General features: G+C 42.5%; 1 protein-coding gene across 1 annotated transcript in view; it reads right to left on the bottom strand.

The window, feature by feature from the left end:
• Positions 1–26,442, bottom strand: part of IQGAP1 (IQ motif containing GTPase activating protein 1) — a 1,927,315-nt gene that overhangs the window by 1,347,995 nt on the left and 552,878 nt on the right. Inside the window, exon 9 of the mRNA XM_044076373.1 lies at positions 11,844–11,934. Coding sequence (XP_043932308.1) covers positions 11,844–11,934 — 91 coding nt within the window. The remainder of the gene's footprint in view (positions 1–11,843; positions 11,935–26,442) is intronic.

Here is a 26,442-nt window from a genome sequence, read left to right as displayed (position 1 = left end):
CTATCCCTCATGTCTTTGTAAACAATCTCATACAGTTCATCCACATATAAACTAAGATTTTTACTTTAAAACAAAATTTTCGAAATGTATATTCAGTGTCAAACCTAACACCACTACCCTTTTGATTCTCTCCAATAACTATAAATTAAATAAAATGCACACAGTTTCTTTAAAATAATTTCTTTACAGCTACTTTTGCATACAATAACAGGTGTTAGTTCTTTTAAAAAGTCAGCTAGAGATAAAATGTTAAAATAGTAGGTGCTGGAGTGTGCAGCTATTGGGTCTGATGCATATGACACTTAGTTTTAGTGAATGACTTGCAAGAGGCTGTCCATCCAGTGATACAAGCACTCATGTCACCTCCGGGCTGGGAATAAGGCTAAAATAAAGCCCTCATTGTTGGGATGCCAGCTGGGGAAGATCATAAAGCACCCTTATGGCTGGCTAGAAGACCCCCCCCAATAGGATCAAGTCTGATTAAAGGAAGGCAGAAAAGTATCAGCTTGTGCCTGCCAACCATCAAGCCTCCTCTCAGAAGTCATTTCTCCTCCTGAACATTATTTTGTATGTACTGTTCCCACAATTTCTATGGAACTGCTCTATCCTTTTAATAAAGATCCCAGCTCCAGTTCTTTTATCTCCTTTACAATACAGAGTATGTGAATTACAATTGGCTTAGGATTCCAACTGCAATTTTCTAGTAACTGATTTTTTGGCAGGCAATACCACTAAACCTAGTAAGGTTTTACTATGTCTTCAGATCCTGTATCCCAACAAATAACCATTTACTCTCCCAACATTTCTAATAAAGTACTCTGTGGGGAATTTTCAAAATCTGGCAACTTATCACACTCCCAAACATTGAAATAAAAAGAAAAGAATGGCACGGAGGCTGGAGCCATGAAAATCTGAACTTTATTTCCAGTTTTCGGTTTGTCTTTGGGATTTTTACACTCCCAAACATCATATTCCCAGTTACATTTTTCTCCCTCCCATCACGCCTTCAGCATTTCTGCCTACCCAATAAAAAATTCTTTAAACTCTACTTGGGTTATAAAAATATCCAAGCAAACACTTTCAAGCAAAAATCCTAAACCTTCTGGACTTTGAGGAGCCATGAAGATGTTTCCTCATTGTTCCTTTGTAAACTGCTTTCCCAGTCTCTCTTTCCAATCTTTTCCAAACTCATCTGATGGATTCTTATGTAGTCATCATGTAATATTTTATAACCTACTAATAATCTTGCTTTTCTACTAGCAATCTCTGTTCTAGACTCAACTAAAACTTTTCCAGAGGTTGTCTTTCCCGTAACACTCCCCTATCCCTTTCATTTTGCATATAGTCCAATATCAATCTCTGGTAAGGAAGGCAGTCTCTAATCTGCAGTTAAAATTCTGTTTGACCTCATTCAACTCAATTACCTTTATATCTTTAGTAGTAGTTCTTCTTTCGGCTGTTCCCATTAGGGGTCGTCATAGCGGATCATGTGTTTCCATTTCTTCCTGTCCTCTGCATCCTGCTCTGTCACACCAACCACCTGCATGTCCTCTCTCACCACATCCATAAACCTTATCTTAGGCCTTCCTCTTTTCCGGTTACCTGGCAGCTTCATCCTTAGCATCTTTTTCAGAATATACTCTGCATCCCTCCTCAGCACATGTCCAAACCAACGTAATCTTGCCTCTCTGGCTTTGTCTCTAAACCTTCCAACCTGAGCTGACCCTCTTGTATACTTATTCCTAATCCTGTCCACCCTCGTCACACCCAGTGCACATCTTAACATCTTTAACTCTGCCATGTCCAGCTCTGACTCCTGCCTTTTTGCCAATGCCACTGTCTCCAATTCATATAACATAGCTGGTCTCACTACCCTCTTGCAGACCTTCCCTTTCACTCTTACTGGTACTAGTCTGTCACAAATCACTCCTGACACTCTTCTCCACCCACTCCATCCTGCCTGCACTCTCTTCACCTCTCTTCCACACTCACCATTACTCTGAACTGTTGATCCCAAGTATTTAAATTCATTCACCTTCGCCACCTCTACTCCCTGCATCCTCACCATTTCTCTATCCTCCCTCTCATTCACACACATATATTCTGTCTTAGTCCTGCTGACCTTCATTCCTCTTCTCTCTAGAGCATATCTCCACCTCTCCAGGGTCTCCTCCACCTGTTCCCTACTCTCACTACAGATCACAATGTCACCTGCAAACATCATAGTCCACTGGGACTCCTGTCTGATCTCATTTGTCAACCAGTCCATCACCATTGCAAATAAGAAAGGGCTCAGAGCTGATCCTTGATGTAATCCCACCTCCACCTTAAATGCATCTGTCACTCACACCGCAGACCTCACCGCTGTCACAGTACCCTCGTACATATCCTGTACCACTCTTACATACTTCTCTGACACTCCCGACTTCCTCATACAAACTCCTCTCTAGGCACCCTGTCATATGCTTTCTCTAAGTCCACAAAGACACAATGCAACCCCTTCTGACCTTCTCTGTACATCTCCATCAACAGTCTGAGCAAACATCGCATCTGCAGTGCTCTTTCCTGGCATGAAACCATACTGCTGATCACTAATCATCACCTCCCTTCTTAACCTAGCTTCCACTAACCATCACCTCCCTTCTTAACCTAGCTTCTACTACTCTTTCCCATAACTTCATGCTGTGACTGATCAATTTAATCCCTCTGTAGTTACTACAGTTCTGCACATCACCCTTATTCTTAAAAATCGGTACCAAAACACTTTCTCTCTCCATTCCTCATGCACTCTCTCACTTTCCAAGATTTAATTAAACAATTTAGTTAAAAACTCCACTGCCATTTTACCTAAACACCTCCATGCTTTCACAGGTATGTCATATGGACCAACAGCCTTTCCATTCGTCATCCTCTTCATAGCTATCCTTACTTCCTCCTTGCTAATCCACTGCACTTCATGATTCACTATCCGCACATCATCAAAACTTCTCTCCCTCTCATTCTCTTCATTCATCAGCCCCTCAAAGTACTCTTTCCATCTGCTCAACACACTCTCCTCCCTAGTGAGTACGTTTCCCTCTTTATCCTTTATCACCCTTACCTGCTGCACATCTTTACTAGCTTGGTCCCTCTGTCTAGACAATCGGTACAGGTCCTTTTCTCCCTCCTTAGTGTCCAACCTTTCATACACCTCTTCATACGCCTTATCCTTAGCCTTCACCACCTCTCTCTTTGCCATGCACCTTATCTCCTTATACTCCTGTCTACTTTCATCTCTCTGACAATCCTACTTCTTCTTTGCCAACCTCTTTCTCTGTATACTCTCCTGTACTTCCTCATTCCACCACCACATTTGCTCAAAATACATCAGTTCCTTTGCTAATTTTCTCAAGTAAATTACAGCCCCCTTCTCATACATTTTCACACACATGAGAATTGGGAAGTGATGTAGCTCAAAGGTGGAAATGACCTTGTTGTGTCACAATTTACTAATGTATCATGGCATCTGGGGAGTTAAATACCGCAATTTATTTTGCAAAAAAGTTTATCCTTATTTATTTGGGTCACTTTTTTTTTTAATAAAAACCTTTCTAAATTTGTTTTAAACCAGGGACCAAATAAATTTACAGTTTCAAGTGAAGTCATGTAAAGTGGCAGCCCAAAGACTATAATGGATACCTCTCTATTGATGCAATTCATGTTTTCCCCTCAGATGATGTCACTGAGGTTAAAGATCAATGTTAAACCTCAGTGTCATCAGCGCAAGGAAAATAAATTGTACAAAGTTTTTTGTTTTTTTAAGCAAACATTTGCAGATATTCCTAAGATGCATATCAGCACTTCATACAGCACATGTTGTAATAAGTAATAACACATAATAAGACAAGTCACGAAACCATGACAAACCACTAAGAGACTTGCATGCGTGAGCCTGTACTCTAAGTAAGCACACTTGCACACACTTGACAATCTCTCATGAGACAGCAAAGAGCTCCAACAGCCAGTGTCACTAGGACCACAGTGAACACAGCAGGCAAGAAAAAAAGTTCTCAACTCTCACCTCTGAAGATGGGCTATAGGAGCAGATGGAAAGGCACCATGCCGGCATCAAATCTCTCTAAAAGATAAAAGCCACTGGTCTCAGAAGCTCTCTCCATATTACCAAGTCGGCCTCCTTTCTACACTTGAATACAAAAAGTGATACACAAAGCTAACGATTCACCCCAAAGGTGTATACTGGATAAAATAAACTGTCAGTTTATAAACCATCCATCAATGACCAGTTGAAACCTGATCCACCATAAGCAAAGAAAGGACAAGAAAATGACAAAAGAATATACAACCTCTTTTTTTAAGCAGGGACAGATACTGAAATCCTGACTCTAAAGCTTCAGAACCCTCACCTTCTGTCATCACTCAGTCTCATAGACGGGATCAAACAAGAGGACCCTACTGCTGATCTCAGCACTGCATAACCTCCACCACTGCCACCCTTTAAACAGAGAGAAATTTTGAGATTCATCCACCTTTTACAGGTACCAGTATAAAAATTCTGGCACTTTCTCAATGCTGAGCCTCTTTCCTAGACAATACTAACTGCATTTGGATGGGTCCTGGCAGGTCAGCATATGACACCTAAAGGAAAGCTAAAACAGTGACATTAACATGGACATTAGAGATACCAGCCTGGTAAGGGTAGGATGAACATGTCCAAGACTCGCTGCAATTTCTAATCTACGAGACACAGATGAGGGTGAACGGTACAATCAGAAATATGCCACCCTCCTGTTCAGTGCTGAAATGCAGTGGGGTGGGTAGTTTAAGCAGAAAGTCATCCTTCTTATGGTCAGTTGCACAAAAGTACACCAGCAGGATGGGTGGCATGGTTCTGCAAATCAAATGGTGACCATCAGAATAATGTTCAGGAGGAAGACTGATTTAAAGGAAGGCAGGAATTAATTTATGTACTTACTGCAGTGAATGAAAACTGTTAAAAAGAAAATGTGTACTTATACTGCATGTCAACAATAATGGAAATGGTTATTATGGTTTGTTTTCTTTTCCACTGATGTATCTGAACTCATGTTGCAGTTTAAGATGAGAATTTAATATAGATGTTTAAAAGACTACGACAAAGCACAAATGGGACTGTATTATGGTACATGCAGGCAACAGATATACATGACATTTAATAAAGCTTTCTAACAAAGAACAAAAGGTACACAACATGGTATCTTGCAGAAATAAAAACAAAACAGCATTACAGACCCTTGGAAAAAAAGCAAGCAGCAAAGTAAATACAAAAATAACACTTACAGAAAAGCTAAGTATCAGAAGTGCAGAACTCAATACTCAGGCAAGCAAGCAGCATAAGAAACAAAGTAAGCTATCAGTATGTGCCATTAGCTAGAAACGGAATAATATGGTTTAACGGTAAAGGACAGAGTAATAAAAGTACAGTTTTGTACCTACCATAAATGTAGATGTTCGAAGATCCACATTGCTGCAGTCCTAACACTTGGGTAGTCCGCTGTCCCAGTCGGCCCGAATACCAAAGTATAAGGCTGACGTCGGTCAGGGCGCATTAGTCTGACGTCAGGACGTCAGGGTACAAATGAGCATGACCGACGTCATATCCTCAGTCTTTTCTTGCCCCAGATGTCAGAAGACCCTAAAAAGATAAGGCCAAAACCAAAAAACACCAAACCCTCCTGTACCAAATATATATACAATATATACAATTTACAAAAGTACAACCCCACCCACACAACCACACCTAAACACAGAGGGAAGGAGGGAGTAAATTGGACTGCAGCAATGTGGATCTTGAACATCTACATTTATGGTAGGTACAAAACTGTACTATGTTCTTCATCCCACATTGCTGCAGTCCTAACACTTGGGTAGAATCCCAAAGCAGAGGTAAGGGAGGCTGGCAAATCATAAAGAAGCTGGAGCTGTCAACATGCCCTGCAAAATAGCCGTGGCAAAACCAGCCCTAGATTTAGAGTAGAGAGGAAGGTGGTAATGCTTAGAGAAAGTATGCACTGAACTCCAAGTAGCTGCCTCCAAAATATCCTTAGTTGCCACCCCTTAGAAATGCTGTTGAAGTGGCAGTAGCCCTAGTGGAATGAGGCCTAATCCCAGCTGGAATCTCCTTGCCATGATGGGAATAACAAAATGCAATGCAAAACCCAATCCACTTAGAAATAGTTTGTTTTGACACAGGCTTGCCCTGAGAACTCAAAGCAAAAGAAACAAACAACTGCTGAGACTGCCTAAAATCCTTAGTCCTGCTTAAATAATAACGCAACTGCCTGTGTACATCTAAAGTGTGCAAAATCTTTTCCCCTTATTTTGGGGATCTGCATAAAAAGTGGGCAAATGAATAGTTTGGTTTAAAGCCACACTAGAGACCACCTTAGGCATAAAGAAAGGATTAGTACGTAATGATACCCTATCCTTATGGAAAATCAAAAAAGGCTCAACCGCCATAAGGGCCTGCAATTCAGAAACCCTTCTTGCAGAAGTAATGGCCAACAAAAAAGCAGTCTTCCATGACAAGTATTTCAATTCAGCAGTAGCCGCAGGCTCAAAAGGTTGTAGAGTAAGTTTCTCCAACACAAAATTGAGGTCCCAAGCAGGAGTAGGAGCTCTACGTGGGGGTCTTATATTCTTTGCCCCTCTAAGAAATTGCTTAAACAAAGGATGAGAAAACAATGGTGGGTCACAATCATAGTGAGCTGAAATTGCTGCAGCATGAATCTTAATGGAAGAGAAAGACAAACCTTTGTCCAATAACTCAGTAAGATATTGAAGAGCCACACTCAAATTTGGTTCAGAAACATCCAAATCCTTTGCTGCACACCAAAATAAAAATCTCTTCCATTTTCTGCGTACACTTTCCTTGTACTAGGTCTTCTGGCTTCCATAATCACATTCAAAACTTGTTGAGGAAGCTGAGACCTGCTATGGTTCAAAACAGAATATGCCAGGCTGTTAGATGAAGAGAGTGAAGCTTGACATTGAGTAGATGCCCGTCCTTCTGAGACAATAGGTGTGGAATCAAAGGTAAGGGCCATGGAGGCTTCCTTACCAGACTCCTCAGCAATGGGTACCAGTGCTGCCGAGGCCAATCTGGAGCTATTAAAATCATCCTTGGCTTGTCCTGTCTGACCTTTAGGAGTACCTTTGGGAGGAGAGGCAGAGGTGGAAAGGCATACACATGAAGATTTTTCCAACTGAAAGAAAGAGCATCCACTTTCCAGGCTGTGTGATGAAACCTTTTGTGCAAAACTTTGGCAGCTGGTGGTTTAGTGGAGAAGCGAACAGATCTATGTCTGGAGTTCCCCAGGACACTGTCAATGTCTGAAATACATGAAGATCCAGTTTCCACTCGTGGGGATCCATGATTTGCCTGCTTAACACATCTGCTAAGGAGTTCTGTGCTCCTGGCAGAAACCTTGCTTGAAGATTCAGTTGCAAGCTTAACGCAGTCTCCCACAAAATCATTGCTTGCCTGCATAGAGGATAAGAATGTGTTCCCCTTGTTTGTTGATGTACCACATGACAGTTGTGTTGTCTGTTAGAATCAACACCTGCCCTGGAAGAAGTAAATCCTTGAAAGCCAGTAATGCAAACTGGACTGCTAACATCTCCTTCATGTTGATATGTAGATGCTGCAGTCTGGCAGGCCACTTGTCTTGTATCCACTTTCCATTCAGATGAGCTCCCCAAGCTGTGTCTGAGGCATCTGTCGTTAGAATCTGACTCGCCTCTGGCCGGGTCACAGAGAGTCCCTTGTTTAGGTGACATTCCTGAGCCCACCACAAAAATTCCTTTTGAATGCAAGGTATTATTTGAATGACAGTGTCCAAATCCTGGCAGTGCTGTGTCCATACATTTTTGAGATACCATTGTAGCTTCCTCATATGCAGTTTGGCATTGGGAAGTACCAGAATACAAGATGCCATGAACCCTAAGGCTTGAAGGACTGTCCTTGCAGTCAGCCCGGACTGATGAGATAGTTGATGGAAGTAAAGAGAAAGATTCTTTTGTTTGTCCGGGGTTAAAAGGCCATCTGGGATGCTGTATTCAGTCTCACACCCAGAAAGCACATGTCTTGAGAGGGTACTAGACTGGACTTTATTTCGTTCACAGAATACCCTAGGCATCTTAGCACTGCTATCACATATTCCAAATGCTGAAGAAGCACGTCCTTTCCTTGAGCCAGAAGCAGGCAGTCGTCCAAATAAGGATAGATTTGTATTCCTTTTAGCCTGAAGAAAGCTATCACTGGAGCCAGAACCTTTGTGAATACTCTGGGCGCAGTAGATAAGCCAAAGGGCAATGCAGAGAACTGATAATGAGAATTCCCAGCTCGAAAACGCAGATACTTCCTGCAAATTAGTCTGATAGGAACATGAAGGTAAGCTTCCTTGAGATCCAAAGTTACCATCCAGTGATCTTTGCCCAGCAGAGGTAAAAGCTGTTGTAACGTCAACATTTTGAACTTGGGAATGTCCAGATAAGTGTTGAGGATAGACAGATCCAAAATTGGTCTCCACGTGTTCCCCTTTTTTGGTAGTAGGAACAGGCGAGAATAAAATCCTAGGCCCCTTTCTGGCACAGGAACCGGCTGAATGGCCCCTAATTGGAGCAACAGAGAAATTTGCCTGTGAGCCTCTTTCCTTTGTTGAGGAGGAATGTCTGGCATGCCTTTGAAAGGAGGCAAGGTATGGAAATAAAACCTGTAACCGTGGTGAATGATATCCAACACCCATCTGTCTTGGGTAATTAAACTCCAGTTTTCTTTGAAAAGTGCCAACCTTCCTCCCAAAGGTGCTGCCAGACGAGAAGATTCTGGCAGCTGAAAAGGCAAGTCATTGGGTCTGTTTACGAAAGGACTGACCCCTGCCCTCACCAGAAGACTGAGCAGGTGAACTCCCTGTTCTAGGCCTAAAAGAACCTTGAGCTCTGCCCCTACCACGTCTAGACCTACCCCTAGACTGGGAATCATAAGCAGGATATGTCCACCCCTTGGTAGGCCAATTTCTACTAAACTTCGGAGGCTGAACCTGCAAAAAATCTTTAACAGTCTGCATAGACTTAGCCTTGTCTTCCATTTTCTTTAGAACTGCTTCCACAGGCGAACCAAACAACACATCAGATTGTAAAGGAGCATCTAAAATCCTTGTCTTCACATGCTCAGCTAAATTCTGATCCCTCAGCCAGGTGTGCCTGCGAAGAACCGAACCAGTGGCAGCCACCCTCGAAGAGGCCTGCACAGCATCAAAACCACATTGCAAAGAATGCTTACCCACCTGTTCAGAAACATGAACTAAATCCTGCAACTCTTTACACTCAATACCTTCCGCCAAAGCATCTACCTTAGACTTTAATTGTGAAAGTAGATAATTTTGATATTTCAACATGTGAAACTGGCAATTCAAAGCTCTCATGGCCAAAGTGGAAGAAGTATACACTTTCTTTCCCCATCTATCCAAAGCCCTTGCCTCTTTATCCGGAGGAACAGGATTTTTAACAACAGAAGCCTTAACACCTTTAGGCCCCTGTGAAACAGTTTCTGGGTCTGCCCTAGGACTCTTAAAAAGATACTTATGAGCTTCAGGCACCCTATAATATCTATCCGGTTTAACTGGAGCAGGAGGCAAAGAATCAGGGTTCAGAGAAGTCTCAGCAAAAACATCCTCCACCACATCTAGAACAGGAGGTATAGCTAAAGGCCTATGCTGGGGTAGAAACAAAAATTCCCTAAGCCTTTTCCTGGAATCAGAGAAATCCTGACCTTCCCATTTAAAATGCTCCCTCATGGAATGAAGAGTCTCTGAAAATGAAAAATCCTCAGGAGGAGAAGCAGAAGGAGTAGAATCATCCACATCAGAATCAGAGTAAGGGGAATACTCCTGCAAGTCTTCAGCCGAAGACTCAGAAGCATCCGAACACTGCTCAAAACTCCCAAGCTCAGGTTCCACCCTAGGCCTCTTATCAGGAGGGGGCATAGAACCTGTAATCATTGTAATCAAATCTTCTGCCATCTTAAGCATATGCTTCTTAGGTACAGACCCTGAAGAACTAGGGGTAACACCTGAAACAAAACCTGGCCTGCCCCTGGGAGAAGCCTTGGAAACAGCAGGGGAGGGCCTAACCACCTTAGGAAGGGTGGGAAGAACAGCTACCTGAGAAGCCCCTTCCGCCTGGCCTACCTCCTGAGAGGTCACATCTTGCAGTAATAAAGATTCTCCCTGGGATTCCAAAGAAATTTCTGGCTGAACCTCTGGCTCCACCGAGCCCTCTAAAGAACCGACATCCGGTACGGGCGGTTCTTCCAGCCTAGGCTTTGCTGTTTTGTCCTTGCGCTTTTTTGACGAAGCGGGCGTCGGAGCATCCGACGGCATTTTATAATTACACCGCTTCCCAAAAACTAACCTGGCACAATCTAATCTTCTCTTTATCGTGCGTTTGTTAAATCTAGCACAAGAGCGACAGCCAACAACGTCGTGCTCAGGCCCTAAGCAAGGTATACACAAGGTATGGTAATCCCTATGAGGTATCTGTTTCCCACAAGAAATACAGTTATTCACTTTTTCTGACATCCGGTAAAATACTGAGGCAAGAAAAAACCAAAATATTCCCCAACGGGGTACTTAGCCAACTTGGATTCGGTCTGAAACTCCGACTTCGGAAAATCTCAGAACGCCAACCTGCACTTGCAAAACTGCTTCTGCATCGGACCATGCGGCAAAAAAGACTGAGGATATGACGTCGGTCATGCGCATTTGTACCCTGACGTCCTGACGTCAGACTAATGCGCCCTGACCGACGTCAGCCTTATACTTTGGTATTCGGGCCGACTGGGACAGCGGACTACCCAAGTGTTAGGACTGCAGCAATGTGGGATGAAGAACATCATGAATGCCCTAGTACATGCAACAGTGACGTGTGTGTGTGCATTGCTTTACACAACAGAAAGAGATGATGAATGGAACACAAAACATCAAAAGATTAGGAAAAGCTTGACATATACATTTAAAAGGTGCATGGGCACACTGAATAAATAAAATAAAGAGCAGGATAGCAAAGTACGACAGTAGATAAAAAAAGCAGGAGAAACAGCACCTTACCTACTTTATGCAAGAATTCAGAGACGCACAGTACAGTGTATGCATTGAGAGAGAGAGAGAGAGAGAGAGAGAGACAGAAAGAGATGAGAGTTTAAGGTAGTCTGATTTGACAGTACCAGCAGAGTACATAAACAAGTTATGTACGCACTGGGGAAAAATGAGTGGTACAGGATACGACTAACAGAAAAGAGACACTACCAGATGATATGAATTACTGTGTGAACCAGATAAATACAACAGTACACAACCACAAGAGTAAGTAATAAAGCACAACACATTCTTACATGAAAAACTGCACAGCAGGGTAAAGGCATATAAACTGAATAAATGTGCATACATTGCAGAGAGGCATAATGAAACGCTGTTAATGCTTAAAGAACTCTGATTAAGAGGGACAACGTAGGTATACTGAAGAACGCAGTTCTTTGTAGCCCTCTTTTGCATATGGAGACAATGGAAATACTTCAGGGGTGCAGGATGCAAAGAATGGCAACTGAAGAAAAATTGCTGATTATGTACAGACCCAGTACAAAGTTTACTCACTTTGCCATTCCTGTACTTAATCTGAAAAAGTAAAACACAGTTTCCCTGCTAGTGATGCTAGCTTCATTAAATGAGATTTCATTATCGATTCCGATTCTCAACCTTAACAAAAACAAGTGTGAACCTTTCTCTACCTCATTACTGCAAAACACTTACAGTTGACTTTGTTGACGTTTCCTTGTATTTCTGCCTGGGTCAGCAATTCTTCGTAAACATCCCTTTCAGCCGTTGCATTTTCTGAACTAGCCTGGAAAAGTGAAGCACACATGTAAAGCAACAGTATCAGCATTCTGTTTACTTACTGCTAACCCTGCCTGCATAACTGAATCATTTTTCTTTTCTTTTTTTTTTTTTGTTACATTCCACCCGGCAGGAGATTTCCTAGGAATATTTACATGCAGAAAACATTACTTACAGAATAAAAATCAAGTAAAGCAAGACAAAAGCTAGCAAAAGTAGAGTCCATTACATTAAACTTGCATGATTACAGCAATAACAGCAGTCTACTTAATTAAAACTACAAATGACGGACATCAGCAAACACAAAGATGAATATGCAAATACTGAGGTAAAAATGGTAGTATGGTCTACAACAAAGACCATTTACAAAAGACTAACACAAGAGATTTCCCAAAATATGTATAAATCAAAGCCCACCCTACCTTAATGCCAAAACACTACTACTCACATGCAAACATCTGAGTTAGGACTACACAATGCAAGTTTTGTGCTTCAACAAGTAACAAAAGCCTGACAATTCTCAGTAATATATACATTAGCGCACTAGTGTATGCATGCTAATGAATGCAAAACACTAACGTACAACAGCAAAAATAAACGATGATGAAACAAACAAACCATAAAGAAACCAAAGCATATCAGAAATGGACACTTACTTACAGAAAAGTATATGGCTGCTAAAAACATGACGGTCAACAGGACAGGAAGAGTAACATGCCCGTGATATTCAAATAAAAAATATTACATATGCATGTGACAATGAAAGTAAAGGATTACTCTGTCACAGATGTACATTACCATAAGTGAGGATTTACACTACTGTTTTTGGTACAAGGCTACTTAACAAAAAGGTACAGCAGCACAGGTGCTCTGTGACATACACGGATGAAGTCCACACAATGGGACAGGCAAAAATGTGCCGATAGCATAGACACTGGAAGGTCTGGAGCTGGGGAGGATGAGCTTGAGCAGTAGTAGACACAAGCTCGCACATCTGGGAGGTGGCTAAACCAACCACATTAGCCTGACCTACTAACAGGCAGATGCTCATTGGGGAACAGAACAGGCATGCTTGTGCTGCAGATGTGATGTCCACATCACTTAACTGGTGAGCTAAGTGGAGAGGCAAGCATGTCCCTCTCTTTGACTAGGTAGCCAATCACAAGTCTGCAAGATGCCTACAAGGAGGAGAGGTTAGGTAGACAGACTTATCCTAACACCCAACTCTCACTCCACATGGGGAAAAAAAAAGGATGATATGAATGAATTCCCTGCATTGGAATGACTGGGCCACAGACCTTTCCTCTACTCAAAGGGATGCCTGGCTCTCATTCCCTGGAGGAGCAAATGATATGATGGTGAAAAAGTACAGCTGATAAGGCAAGTCCCAAGGAGAACTGGGAGGAAGGGTACTGCAGCACAAATGTAGCTGATATCACTGCTGTACAGGGTAGAATAAGAAAAAAAAAATCCAGTACAAGTTGCTCAAACGGCACGAACATCTGTCTTATAAAAAAAAAAAAAAAAAAAAAAAAAAAAAAAAATTCAAACAAGGAATCCTGAGGTACCACAACATGAATACATAATGAATTTGGTGCAGAGGTCCACTAGCCTTAATCTAATGATACTACTAGGAAATAGTAGACTAAAAACTCTCTCAAAAAGATACAAATCAAGAAGTCTGAACTCCAGGATGTATATGTACTTTCCACAATACTTATACAAATGAAAAGAATTGACAACAGACTGAGCTGAGTGGAAAAAGACAGTCATTCTCCATTCCCTGTGAAAATCCATTACTCTTATCAGCTTCCAAAAGAGAGGAATTGCCTAGACCAATAATGAACACATTAGTACATGGTACAGTTCACTGCTGGAGCAAATACTCTGTATGCCTTAGGCCATGAGACGTACCTGATGTACGTCAGCACTGTAGAAAATGCAGTGTGCGCCTAAAGTTTCAAGTTTGATCCTTACAAATAAATATGTGCGCTTATATCACAAAAATGGTTATGCAGTGAATCTCGGCAACATCTACGAAATCTCAGTCTGTATTCAAGACTGAGCCTTAAAAATCTGTGTGTCATTACAGCAGTGAATCAAAGAAAAAAAACTATGAATGCTCCTGTCGGCATCATGTGCACTGAGCTATGATCCAACTTACAGTTATACATTAGGCAACTCAAAGTCGCCAAGTGCCTAGTGAAAACAGGCATTCATTTTGCCCCCAGTTTCTCATCAAGGAATCAGACAAAAAGTGCATATAAAATAAACCAATGACAAGGACAGGGTCACCATCTGCAATGTCAACACCAAGCATTAACAGCCTGGGTACAGGAAGACCAAAAAGGTGAGGCAGTGGTTGAATAAATGAACACCCAGAAGTTGGTTCATCTTCCACAAAGGGAAGGCTGTGTGGGTTTTCTAAACTGGAGAGTCCCTGGTAGGGATTAGAAAAAAACACAAGTCAGCCTTGGTCAAAAGAGAGCTGGTATTAATTGCTGCAGTACAGCAATTCATACCTCTCAACTGTACAGATTTTTGCAGACAGTCCAGATTTTCCCTCACATTTTTTGTTCATTTTTCATAAAATTGTGGTTTTCTGACAAATCACTAAAGATTGAAATTAGAAATTAATGACAAATCTGAGTTTCAGAATTCACACCCTTCAGAAAATTCATGCTAATGCAAAATCTGCTATTCTATTAACTTTCAAAGTTTATAAAAGCAATATTTAAAAAATGTCCCTATTTTTGGTCCCTTATTCCCCCCATTATTTATGGCCTTGTCCAGTATTCTTTCTGTAAGAAGTTGAAAGGTATGCACAACATAGCAAGAAAGGGTATCTATCTACAGCAGCAAACAGAGTCTCTGATGCACAAATACTGCAGAAGCATACTCTGCCACACTAAGGCCTGTCATTTTGTTCAAAGTAGAATGAAGGCTGCTAAAAAATGGGTTCTATAATGAACCAATGAAGACAAAAGCAATCAAATACATCAATAATGAAGGTAATACATTGACAGTAACTACACAAAGGTAAAAGTCTACAACTATCAAACGGCACAAAAAGTATAGTTATTTTGTTTCCCCCAGGGAAGAGTGTAATGAATGAAGAACCTCCACAAATCAAACTACTGGCTATGATAGTCTCTGTTAATGCCAATTCTATGTGCGTGGCCTGATGATCAAAGTCAAACATGACTGCAAGTAACACAGAAGCAATGTTAATGGCAACCAGCCCAGAATTCCTGGCCCTCACCATCTCCTGCAATGTCCAACTCATACTCTACTCTTTATACATTGAGGACACCTCTCCATACACTCCCGAGTTATACAATATGCTTCAAAGAGATGCAACATCTTGGGTTGGTCAAGGAATGGAAGCCATACATAAATACATTATATAGACAAAGTACAGTTGTGTACACTTACCATAAATGTAGATGTTTGAGTGTCTTCACTGTTGCAGTCATGACTGTAGGGTTCTCCCCTGCTGGCAGGCAGTCCTCGGTCGGCCAGAATCCCAGAGTCTGGGTCCGGCGTCGGCTGCTCAGCCATGCTCCCTGACGTCAGAGCGCCAGGAGTACAAAGCTGATAGCCAATGCCATGTTCTCCAGTTTTTCTTGCCCCAGATGTCAGGTGTTCCAAAATGAGTAAAATCCCATACCCTTTGCAAATACACCTCAGAAGAAGGGTGAAGAAGGGAACCACACAAAAGAAAAAATAAGAGGGGACAGGAGGGAGGGTAACCCAGACTACAACAGTGAAGACACTCGAACATCTACATTTATGGTAAGTGTACACAACTGTACTATGTTCATCGTGTTTCACTGTTGCAGTCATGACTGTAGGGTTGAATCCCAAAGCAGAAGAAAAGGGAGGTGGTCATAAAGTAGAGGGGGCGGCTAAAAGGCCCTGCAAGACTGCAGAAGCAAAGCCTGCCCTAGACTTAGAGTAGAGAGGTAGATTGTAGTGCTTAGAAAAAGTATGCACTGAACTCCAAGTTGCAGCTTCCAAAATGTCTTTGGTAGGAACTCCCGTGAGGACGGCAGCTGAAGTGGCAGCAGCTCTGGTAGAGTGAGTCCTTATACTCCCTGGGATTTGCTTTCCATGGTGTGAATAACAAAATCTGATTCCATGAGCAATCCATTTAGAAATGGTTTGTTTTGAAATGGCTTTACCTTGGGAACTTGAAGCAGAAGAAACAAACAATTGCTCTGATTTCCTGATGTCCTTGGTTCTGTCCAGGTAAAAACGTAGTTGTCTGTGTACATCCAAGGAATGCAAGATCCTTTCCCCCCTATTTTGAGGACTGGGGAAAAAAGTTGGCAGGTGAATAGTTTGATTTAAAGCCACTTTGGAAACCATCTTAGGCATGAAAGTAGGATTAGTCCTTAAAGACACCCTGTCCTGGTGAAAAATAATATAAGGTTCCACAGCCATGAGAGCTTGCAACTCCGAAACTCTCCTGGCAGAGGTCAGAGCTAACAGGATGGCTGTCTTCCAAGATAAAAACTTGATGTCAGATGTGGCACCAGGCTCAAAAGGAGGTAAGGCAAGTTTTTCCAAAACAAAGTTGAGATCCCAGGCAGGAACGGGTGGAAATCTAAGTTCTTAGCTCCTCTGAGAAACTGTCTCATGAGCTGGTGGGAAAAGATTGGAGGGTCTGTATTATAATGAGCAGAAATATTAGAGGCATGTATCTTTATGGAAGAAAAAGAAAGACCCTTATGTAAGAGGTCTGTCAGATAAAGTAAAATCAGAGGAATGTTAGGAATAAGAGGACCCGAATCCTGAGCCTGCATCCAGGTGCAAAATCTTTTCCATTTTCCTGCATAAGATTTTCTAGTGCTAGGACATCTGGCTTCTAAAACGACATCCATAACCCTCCTTGGGTAGGAGAGAATGAATCATAGACCCTGGATTAACCAGGCAGCCAGGCTGAGAGTTTTGACATGGGAGTGCAGAACTTGACCCTGGTGTTGGGACAGGAGGTTCGGAGTCTGAGGTAAAACCCAAGGGGGCTCCAGAGAAAGGTTTTTCAGAGTTGGGTACCAAAACTGTCAAGGCCAATTTGGGGCCAGTAAAATTATCATCTTGGGCTTGTCCTGTTTGATCTTTAATAACACCCATGGAAGAAGAGGTAGAGGCGGGAAGGCATACCCCGAGAGGTTTCTCCAACTGAATGATAGTGCATCCACTTTCCAAGCTAGTTCATGGAATGTCCTTGTGCAAAAAATCTGTAGTTGATGATTGAGGTGGGATGCAAAGAGGTCTATGTGAGGACATCCCCAGACTGCTGTAATCATCTTGAATATTTTGGTGTCCAGCATCCATTCGTGTGGGTCTAACAGGTTCCTGCTCAGACTGTCTGCCAGGATGTTTTGCTTCCCTGGTAGAAACTGGGCTTGAAGGTCCAGTTTGTAAGCTAGAGCTGTGTTCCATAGATTCATGGCTAGTCTGCAAAGGGGATAGGAATGTGATCCCCCTTGCTTGTTTATGTACCACATAACTGTGGTGTTGTCTGTCTGTATCAGTAGTTGCCCTGGTTGTAGAAGATTCCTGAAGGCCAATAGGCCGTTCTGAACGGCTAACATTTCCTTTAAATTGATATGCAGGTGCTTCTGATCCTTTGTCCAAAGGCCCTGCAGACAGTTGCCTTGCAAATGGGCTCCCCATGCATAATCCGAGGCGTCCGTGGTTAGTATCTGACTGGCTGGAGGCAGACTGAAGGACTTCCCTTTGTTTTGAGTACATGCCTTGGACCACCAAAGGAATTCCTTTTGAAGACAACGCAGGACGGTGATCTGTATGTCTAAACTGTGGCAATGCTGAGACCATACACTTTTTAGGTACCGCTGTATTTTCCTCATATGTAGTCTTGCATATGGTACGAGAAGGATGCAGGAGGCCATGTAACCCAAAGCCTGCAGGAATTTCCTTGCAGATAGCTGAGTTAATGATGCCAAGGTTTTGAAAGTTGAAGCCAGCTGTAATTGTTTTTCGTATGTCAGAAATGCCATCTGGGTTGTTGTGTTTAGAAGAGCACCCAGAAAAGTTATCTGTTGTGAGGGTGTCAAATTTGACTTTTTTATGTTTATAGTGAATCCCAGGAACTTGAGAAGTTTTTGAACAAATTCTAGATGCTGGAGTAAGACATCCTTGCTGTCTGCCTGAATAAGACAGTCGTCCAGATAAGGGTAAATTTGAATTCCCTTGAGTCTGCAATAAGCTACTACTGGAGCCAGGCATTTGGTGAAGACCCTGGGCGCAGTAGACAATCCAAAGGGCAGAGCAGAGAATTGATAGTGCCTCGATCCGGCCTTGAACCGGAGGTATTTTCTGCACTCCTGCCTGATGGGAATGTGTAAATAAGCCTCCTTTAAATCCAAAGTTACCATCCATGCATTTTTGGTCAGCATTGGAAGTAGCTGCTGTAGAGTAAGCATCTTGAATTTTGGTATCTCGAGAAAAGTGTTCAAGACTGACAGATCCAGAATGGGTCTCCATGAATTTTGCTTTCTGGGGACTAGAAAGAGCCTGGAGTAAAAACCTTGTCCCATTTCTGAAAGTGGAACCAGTTCTATGGCTTTCATAGCCAAGAGGGCTTCCATCTGGTTTAAGGCCTCTAACCACTGATGTTTTGGTAGATCCGGCCATCTGCTTGGTCTTGGTAGGGTATGAAAATGGAATTTGTAACCTCTTGAAACCACATCCAGAACCCACTTGTCTTGGGTTATATGAGTCCAATTTAGGTGAAAAAGAGAAAGTTTTCCTCCGAGAGGGGCTTCCAGGCAAGAAGTTCCTGCAGCCCAACAGGGGGAGTCATTGAGCCTGTTTTCTATGAGCTTGCGACCTGTCCTCTCCTCCCTTAGGGGTGGAAGCAGTCCACTGTCTTGGTCTATAAGAGGCTTGCGTTTGGGGCCTTCCTCGGGAGCGTCTGTATCTACCCCTCTGAGGCCTGTCTGAACTGGGAAAGGACCAATTTTTAGTAGGCCAATTCCTACTAAATCTGGGTGGCTGTACTTGTAAGACATCCTTAACCGTTTGCATGGATTTTGCCTTGTCCTCCATCTTCTTTATCACCTCTTCAGCCTTTGATCCAAACAAAACATTATGTTGAACAGGAGCATCTAATAACTTAGCTTTTACTTGATCTGGCAAGTTTTGTTCCTTTAACCAAGCATGCCTTCTAATGACTGTGCCAGAGGCAGCAGCCCTACAAGAAGCCTCCAAGGCATCAAAACCACAGTGTAAACCATGCTTCCCTACTTGTTCAGTGGCATGCATTAAGTCGTGTAATTCCTTATCTGCACAGGCAGAAATGGAAGTTAGCTTTTGTTTCAAAACAGACAAAAGAAATTGCTGGTGTTTCAGCATATGAAACTGACAGTTTAAAGCCCTAATAGATAAAGTTGCAGAAGTGCACACTTTTTTGCCCCATCTTTCTAAAGATCTGGAATCCTTCTCAGTGGGAATGGGTTTTTTTAGCAGTAGCTGCCTTAACCCCCTTACGGCCCTGAGAAATGGTTTCAGGATCAGCAGTAGGATTCTTCTATAAAAACTGGAGGGAATCAGGAACCCTATAATATCTGTCTGGCTTAAGAGGAGCTGGAGGAAAAGAGTCAGGAGTTAAGTTAGCCTCCGAAAAAGCATCATCCACAATATCCAAAATAGGAGGGATAGCCAGGGGTCTATGTTGGAGAAGAAGAAGAAAATCCCTAAGTCTCTTCTTAGATTCCGAGTACTCCTGTCCTTCCCAGTGAAAATGTTCCCTCATTTCATGTAAAGTTTCCCCAAAAGAAAAATCCTCAGGGGGAGAAACTGAAGGAATGGATTCCTCAGCATCAGAATCCTCATAAGGAGGGAAAGAATAATCCTGGCCAGAAGAAGAAACTGAAGAAACAGAAGCCTGATCAGAGGAGTCACAATACAATGCCTGCCTTGGCCTTTTGTCTGGAGGGGGATGTGAACCCCTAATCATAAGTAAGTCCTCCGCCATCTTAACTAACTGTTTCTGAGACTTGGGTCCCGGATCAGAAGAGGCCTGGGCTGTAGTCTTTGATTTGGAAGGAGTCTTTGCCTTTGTGTTTGCCTTTATCAGAAGCTGAGTAGGCCTGAAAACCCCTTTGGAAGCCGGTACCTGCACAGCGGCTCCGGACCCATCCGAAGGAGCATTGTCCGAAGGTCCTGCAACTGAAATATTCAAAGGCCTCGTTGGCTCCTCGTGGGAGTCAGTTTCGGCCGTCGGTTCCGAAATGGCCGACGACAGGAGCTGCAAAAGCGCCTCACTGACGACTGCCGAACCTGAAGCTGGCTCTGCTTGTACAATATCGTCTGATTTGGACCTCGGAGGCCTGTCTTTATCCTTGCGCCGTTTGTGAACTCCTGTAGACGGAAGCGTGACAGACGACATTTTGTAATTAAAACGCCTACCGAAGTAATGAAATGCAAAATCGTACCTTCGTTTAATAGTACATTGATTAAATCTAGCACAAAACCGACAACTAGCTACATCGTGGTCAGGGCCTAAGCAAGGAATACAGTAAGAATGAAAATCCTTATGAGGTATTTGCTTCCCACATGAAATACAATTAACTTTTTCTGACATCGGACTGGAGCAAGAAAAAAGTTTCCCCAATGGGGTACTTAGCTTTGAGTAGGAGCAGAAAGTCTTCGGATTGAAGTACGATTAGAAAAAATTGTCAGGAGTCAGCCGACCGGCACTTGCGCACTGCTATCACCGCACGGCAAGAAAGACTGGAGAACATGGCGTCAGCTGCCAGCTTTGTACTCCTGGCGCTCTGACTTCAGGGAGCATGGCTGAGCAGCCAACGCCGGACCCAGCCTTTGGGATTCTGGACGACCGAGGACTGCCTGCCGGCAGGGGAGAACCCTACAGTCATGACTGCAACAGTGAAACACGATGAACATCTGGATATACGAGATAGGAAACAAAGAAAACCTACCAACCTGATATAAACCCATTTATTGAAGAAATAAATAGGATAAATATGGATGGGGTAAAAACGATTTACATACAAAAGTCAGTTAATGGAAATCCTGAAAAACAACAGGGGTGGTAGAAAGCAACAAAAAGCAGGTAAAGGTAATAAAATGTGAACAAAGCAAAAACAAATAAATGAAAATAAGACTGGAAAGGGGAAATCGACATCAGAGTGCACAACTTTCATAAATCTGCTACAGATTTTTTTCAGATGTTTTGCGCATCTTTGTATAATGACATAGGGATGGCATAGGAAAATACTGCCTAAGAAAGAACAGGCAGAGTAATATTGCAATAGTGGTCACACTGCAGTTCTGCATTGTTAAATACTGGAATACACCCATTAAAGAATGGAAGGGACAAAAACAGGTTATTTAAGCAAAACACTGCATGTCCAAAACAAAACTTGCTAATGAAAAATAAAACAAAAGAAAAACATTAGCAAAACAACCTAAAGGAAAGTACGTTGTGTAAGAACTTACCATAACAGCAGATGTCTTACTGATCGATGTTGGAGTATTCCTGACACATAGGTTATCACTGCTGTCATCTGTTTGGGGTATCAAAGCTTTAAACTTCCCAGTGTCATACATTCAACGTGTGACCTCAGCTCACAAGCACAAGGGTACACAGGTGGACGTATGAATGGACTTATGAACGAAATTCCTCAGACTATCTCCAAGCCAGTGTCCTGAAGACCCTTGAGACAGAACTGGTCATCTAGGAGAGGCATAGTAAAAGTGGTAAGAACGCCCCCTCACATCTATGGAGTTTTCCAGGGGATATGAACTGAGGCAGAAAGAGGGAGTAAATAGAAAATAAAAGTATAAAGGAGAAGCAGGAAGGAATACAGCAACAGTGATCAGCAGGACATTTACTGTTACACAGAGTTCTTACACAACTGTATTATGTCCTGACTGAAATCACTGTTGCAGTATTCCTAATACATGGGTGATTCCCAAAGATAAATGAAAAGTAAGGGTGGTCAGTTAAAAGGCAGATCCAACAGGCCAGACAAGACTGGCTTAGGGAAGGCAGCTCTGGAACCCGAAAAGGCATCAAGCCTGTAGTGTTTAGTGAATGCGTAGAAATGATCAGGTGGCAGTCTCCAGTATGGACTTGGCATCCACTCCTTTGCGTAAAGCTCCAGAGGCTGCTACTTCTCTAGTAGACTAAGCTCAAGAGCACAAGGGCAGGGACTTGCCCTGTACAAAGTAACAAAAAGAGATGGTCTTAGAGATCCTGCCTGTGATGGTTTGCCACGATACAGGCTGGCCCAATTTACAGTCCATGAAAGAAATAAAACAGTTAATCAGATTTTCAAATTGATTTCGTTTCATCCAAACAAAATCTTGGTTGCTTGTGAATGTCCAGCGAATTCAACATCTTTGCCCCCATTGGACAGCACAGTGGTGCAGCGGTTTGCACTGTCGCCTCACAGCAAGAGGTTCTCCAGTTCGATTCTCAGCTGGGATGGCTTCTGTGCAGAGTTTGCACTGTCCTCCCTGCATTTGTGTGGGTTTCCTCCGGGTGCTCCGGTTTCCTCCCACATTACAAAGACATGCGTCTGGAGCATTTCTCCCCCAGCCTCCACTGAAACCTGGCTCATTCCAAGTCAAACCTTCGCAGTAAATTAATGTTAAATAAATATATAAAATAAAATTCTGTGGGTTGGGAAAGAAGGTATGTATGGTTATGGCCTGATATTCATTCACTATTTTAGACATCAATGAAGGATCAAACCTGAGGGTCACCATGACTGTGAAAAATGGCCATGGGTTGGGAAAGAAGGTATGTATGGTTATGGCCTGATATTCATTCACTATTTTAGACATCAATGAAGGATCAAACCTGAGGGTCACCATGACTGTGAAAAATGGCCATGAGTGCCTGAAGCTCTGAAACTCTTCTAGCTGAAATGAGGGCCAGAAATAGAATAGCTTTCCAGGTGCAGAATTTGTGGTTTGCTGATGTTGCCAGTTCAAAAAGAGGTAAGGTAAGCTTTTTCAGTACAACGTTGAGGTCCCACGTCGGGGTAATGTGCCTTCTAGGTGGTCTAAGATGAAGGGCCCCTTTAAGGAATAAGAACCGCAGATCTTCACATACGTTAGGGAGTGAGTAACAGGAGATGGCTGACAGGTGGGCTTTGCTAGAAGAGTAGGCCAGACCTGTATGCAAGAGCTCACACATTTCAGAACGCAAGGTACCTCTGACTGATTGGGGTCCTGCCCATTCCTTTTGCACAAATAGGAGAAGCTCTTCCATTTGGCTACATAAGATTTTCAAGTGGAGAGTCTACTGCCTTCTTGGAGAACCTTAATAACATCCTCAGAAAAAATGGTGCCTGTAAGGAATTAGAACACTATCATGCACAGTGTTAGGTTTATGGATAAAAAACTGGGATAAAGAAGTACCCCTTTCTGATGAGATCTGGCTGGTGAGGCAGTTTGTAGTACCTGCCCCTAGCTAGAAGAAAAAGATGGAACTAATGCTGTCTTGGCCAAAAGGGAATCATTAACATTTTTTTTCTTTATGGGATTTTAGATGAACTTCTGGAATTGGAGATAGTACAGGGAAGACAGAGGAACTTACATGTCCACTGAAAATGGAAGCATCTGTCCTCAAAACTGAAGACAAGGATCCCTAGTGCAAAACAGTGGAAGCGGTTTGCTGGTCTTTGAAGAAAACAAGTCTATCTGAGGAGACCCAAAATGTTGAAGGCTACCATAGAAACCCGTCTCTACAAGATTCATTCATGAGGGTCCCACAGGACCTGTTTAAAGAGTTTGCCAACACATTGTCCTGTGATGGGATGATGTATGTTGCTGTGAGTGACATTTATATTGGTGACAAGGTCCCAGGCTTTTTATGTCAACCTGCTCAATTAGTAAAATCTGGTTTCTCCTTGCTTATGTCCCACACTGCTGCTGTTTCATCTGTGAACACTAACAGGGTACCTAGTTTCCACACAAAGAGAGTCTGAAGGAGGGCCCTAATTTCCTTAATGTTAATTGTTCCTTTAATAGTGATGTCTGCCACATCCCCTGTACTAGGATGTCTATCCAGGCCCCACATGCCTTGTCAGAAGTATGTGTGCATTTCCTGAACCAAGGCTGAAGAACGAAGGTAGGCCTTGGGTTTTTTTACTCTATCATTCCACCATAAGAATTATTGTCTAACACAGGGTAAAAGGGGAATCACTGTGTCGAGTGTGAGAGTCCCGAGACCAAACTGTTTTCAGGTACCACTGGATTTTCCTCACATGCAGTCTTGCTAGAGGGTGTACTGAGATAGTAGCTGCCATGAACCACAGAGCCCTTAAGAACTACCTGGCTGAGCAATGGCCGAAGGAAGCAAGGTTGCGAAAGTAGTCTGTAATGCTCTGCACCATCTCTTGAGAGATGTGTGTCCAGCCTGAAGCCCAGAAAAACTAGGTCCCAAGATGGCTGCATGCAGGATTTTTTCTGTAGTTAATCATGCGCCTTAACTGAGATAAATATGAGGAGGATGAACAGGAGATGCTGTAGAAGTACTTGTGGTGAAGTAGCTTGGATTAACAGGTCATCTAAGCAGGGAAAAGCCTGAACTCCCTGGGTTTAGCAGAAAGCAATCACTAGTGTCAAACACTTGGCAAAATCTCTTGAGGTTGTGGAAAGCTCAAAAGTCAAAGTAGTAAATTAACAGTGAAATAACCCAGTACAAGACCTGACAAATCTCCTGCAAGGGGACTGAAAGGGCATATGAAGGTAAGTATCTTTCAGATCTACTGACACTAAAGATGCCTGGGCTGCAATAAAAAGAATATCGGTGAGAACATTTTGAAAGCTGGCACTTTCTTTAAAGTGTTTAGTAGAGATCCAGTTTGGGTTTTCACTACTCTTCATTCTCTGGCATTAGGAAAAGTCTGGAATAAAACCCTCCTCCTACAATTTTATCTGGTACTGGTTCTACTGGGCCATGTCCTGTAGTTCCTGTAAAAGAGATGTGAGCAGATGAGACTGACTGTGTGGAGGTGGGAATATGCCACTCGCACAGAATCTGTATCCCAAAACATGGCAGAAACCTTTTTTTATAACACACAGCACCCATCACTCTGTAGTAATCTTTTCCCAGATGGAGGAAGACTGGGTCAGCCATTTTCAGAAGGGCATGGTAGGGCTGGGGGCCAGGGAGAAGGAAGGCTGTAGACAGTCACACAGACATGCCCCAGAGGATGCATCCTAGATGTGGCATTCCTCTGTGGTTTATCTGGGAATCTATTCCAGTCTTGGTCTAGAGTCCCTTCTGACAAAAAAAAGGTAGGTTTGGTTGGATAATTTCTCTGGTATCAAGATACAGAGGTTAAAAGAAGCTACCTGCAATCTTTCATGGTTTTAGTCTGTTCATGAAGTGTATTCAAAAGGTTGGCAGCTTGGGGGCCAAACAAGAGAATCTTGTCTTAATGGGAACCCAATACTTTTGCTTCCAAGTCCTCAGGAAAAAGATGGCTATGTAACCATGCATACCTGCGGATTACAGAACCTGTTGCAGCTGCTCCGAATGAGGTCTCTACAACATCATAACTATATTTAATGCTGTAGCTGGCCACTTCTGTAACCTGATTAAGTATGGATAACATTTGTTGCTTAGAATCAGTATCTTCTAAATCCACCACTACCTTATTTAAAAAATTGAGAATGGATATTAAGCATTTTGTCATTTGGGTTTGGTGATTAGTACCTGAATGCCAAAGTAGAGGGGGTATAAAACGTTTTACCCCTCCTATCCACAGCCCTGCTATCTTTGTCTGAAGGGAAGGCATTGACAAGGGGAAAGGAGTTTGGAAGGCTTATCAGACTAGATGCAAACTGGAGAATGGTTCACCACAGACTTTTTAAAACAAAAAATTATCATCAGGGACATTGTAAAATCTGACTAGCCTTTTGGAAGCCAGAGATGGCAAGTCCAGGGAAAGATAAGAAAATCGAAAAGCATTAAAAAAAAGCCTCAATAATATGAGGTACAGGGTAAGGGGCTGATGCACCCATTTCCAAAAGGTTGGGGCTCAAAAGAGTCATCTGAGAAGAAATCACATTTATTGTGGGTTCTGAAACCACAGCAGGTACGCTGAAGTCAGAAAGGGCTGACAGTCTCTGGCCTAGACCTTTTAAGCTTTTTCTTAAGTATTGGAGGTACATCTGGAGAAATGGAATCTGCCATATTTGAATGGGTCAAGTGTTTGAGACATTATTGCCTCCAGGAAAGTGATAAGTAAGGGCAAATGGGACCACAAAGTCTTAGGTACAAAGGACTGGCAGATGGAACAAGCAAAGTAGAAGTCTTCCACTCCTAAGTGAAAAAGACACTGGATATGTAAATCTTTGTAAGGGATTTGCCTACTGCACTCAACACTTATTATTCCTAACTGTTTTCTAATACTGGTAAAAAAAAAAAAACAAAAAAAACAGTTAAGCAATATAACAGAAGATTTCCCAACAGGAAACTTTTCTGAGTACTAAGATCAAT

The sequence above is a fragment of the Protopterus annectens genome, chromosome 7.part0 (assembly GCF_019279795.1).
Source record: "Protopterus annectens isolate FY-2018-M chromosome 7.part0, PAN1.0, whole genome shotgun sequence".
Lineage (NCBI taxonomy): Eukaryota > Metazoa > Chordata > Ceratodontiformes > Protopteridae > Protopterus > Protopterus annectens.
Note: the sequence above shows the minus strand (reverse complement) of the source record. Positions and strands in the feature narration are given on the sequence as shown.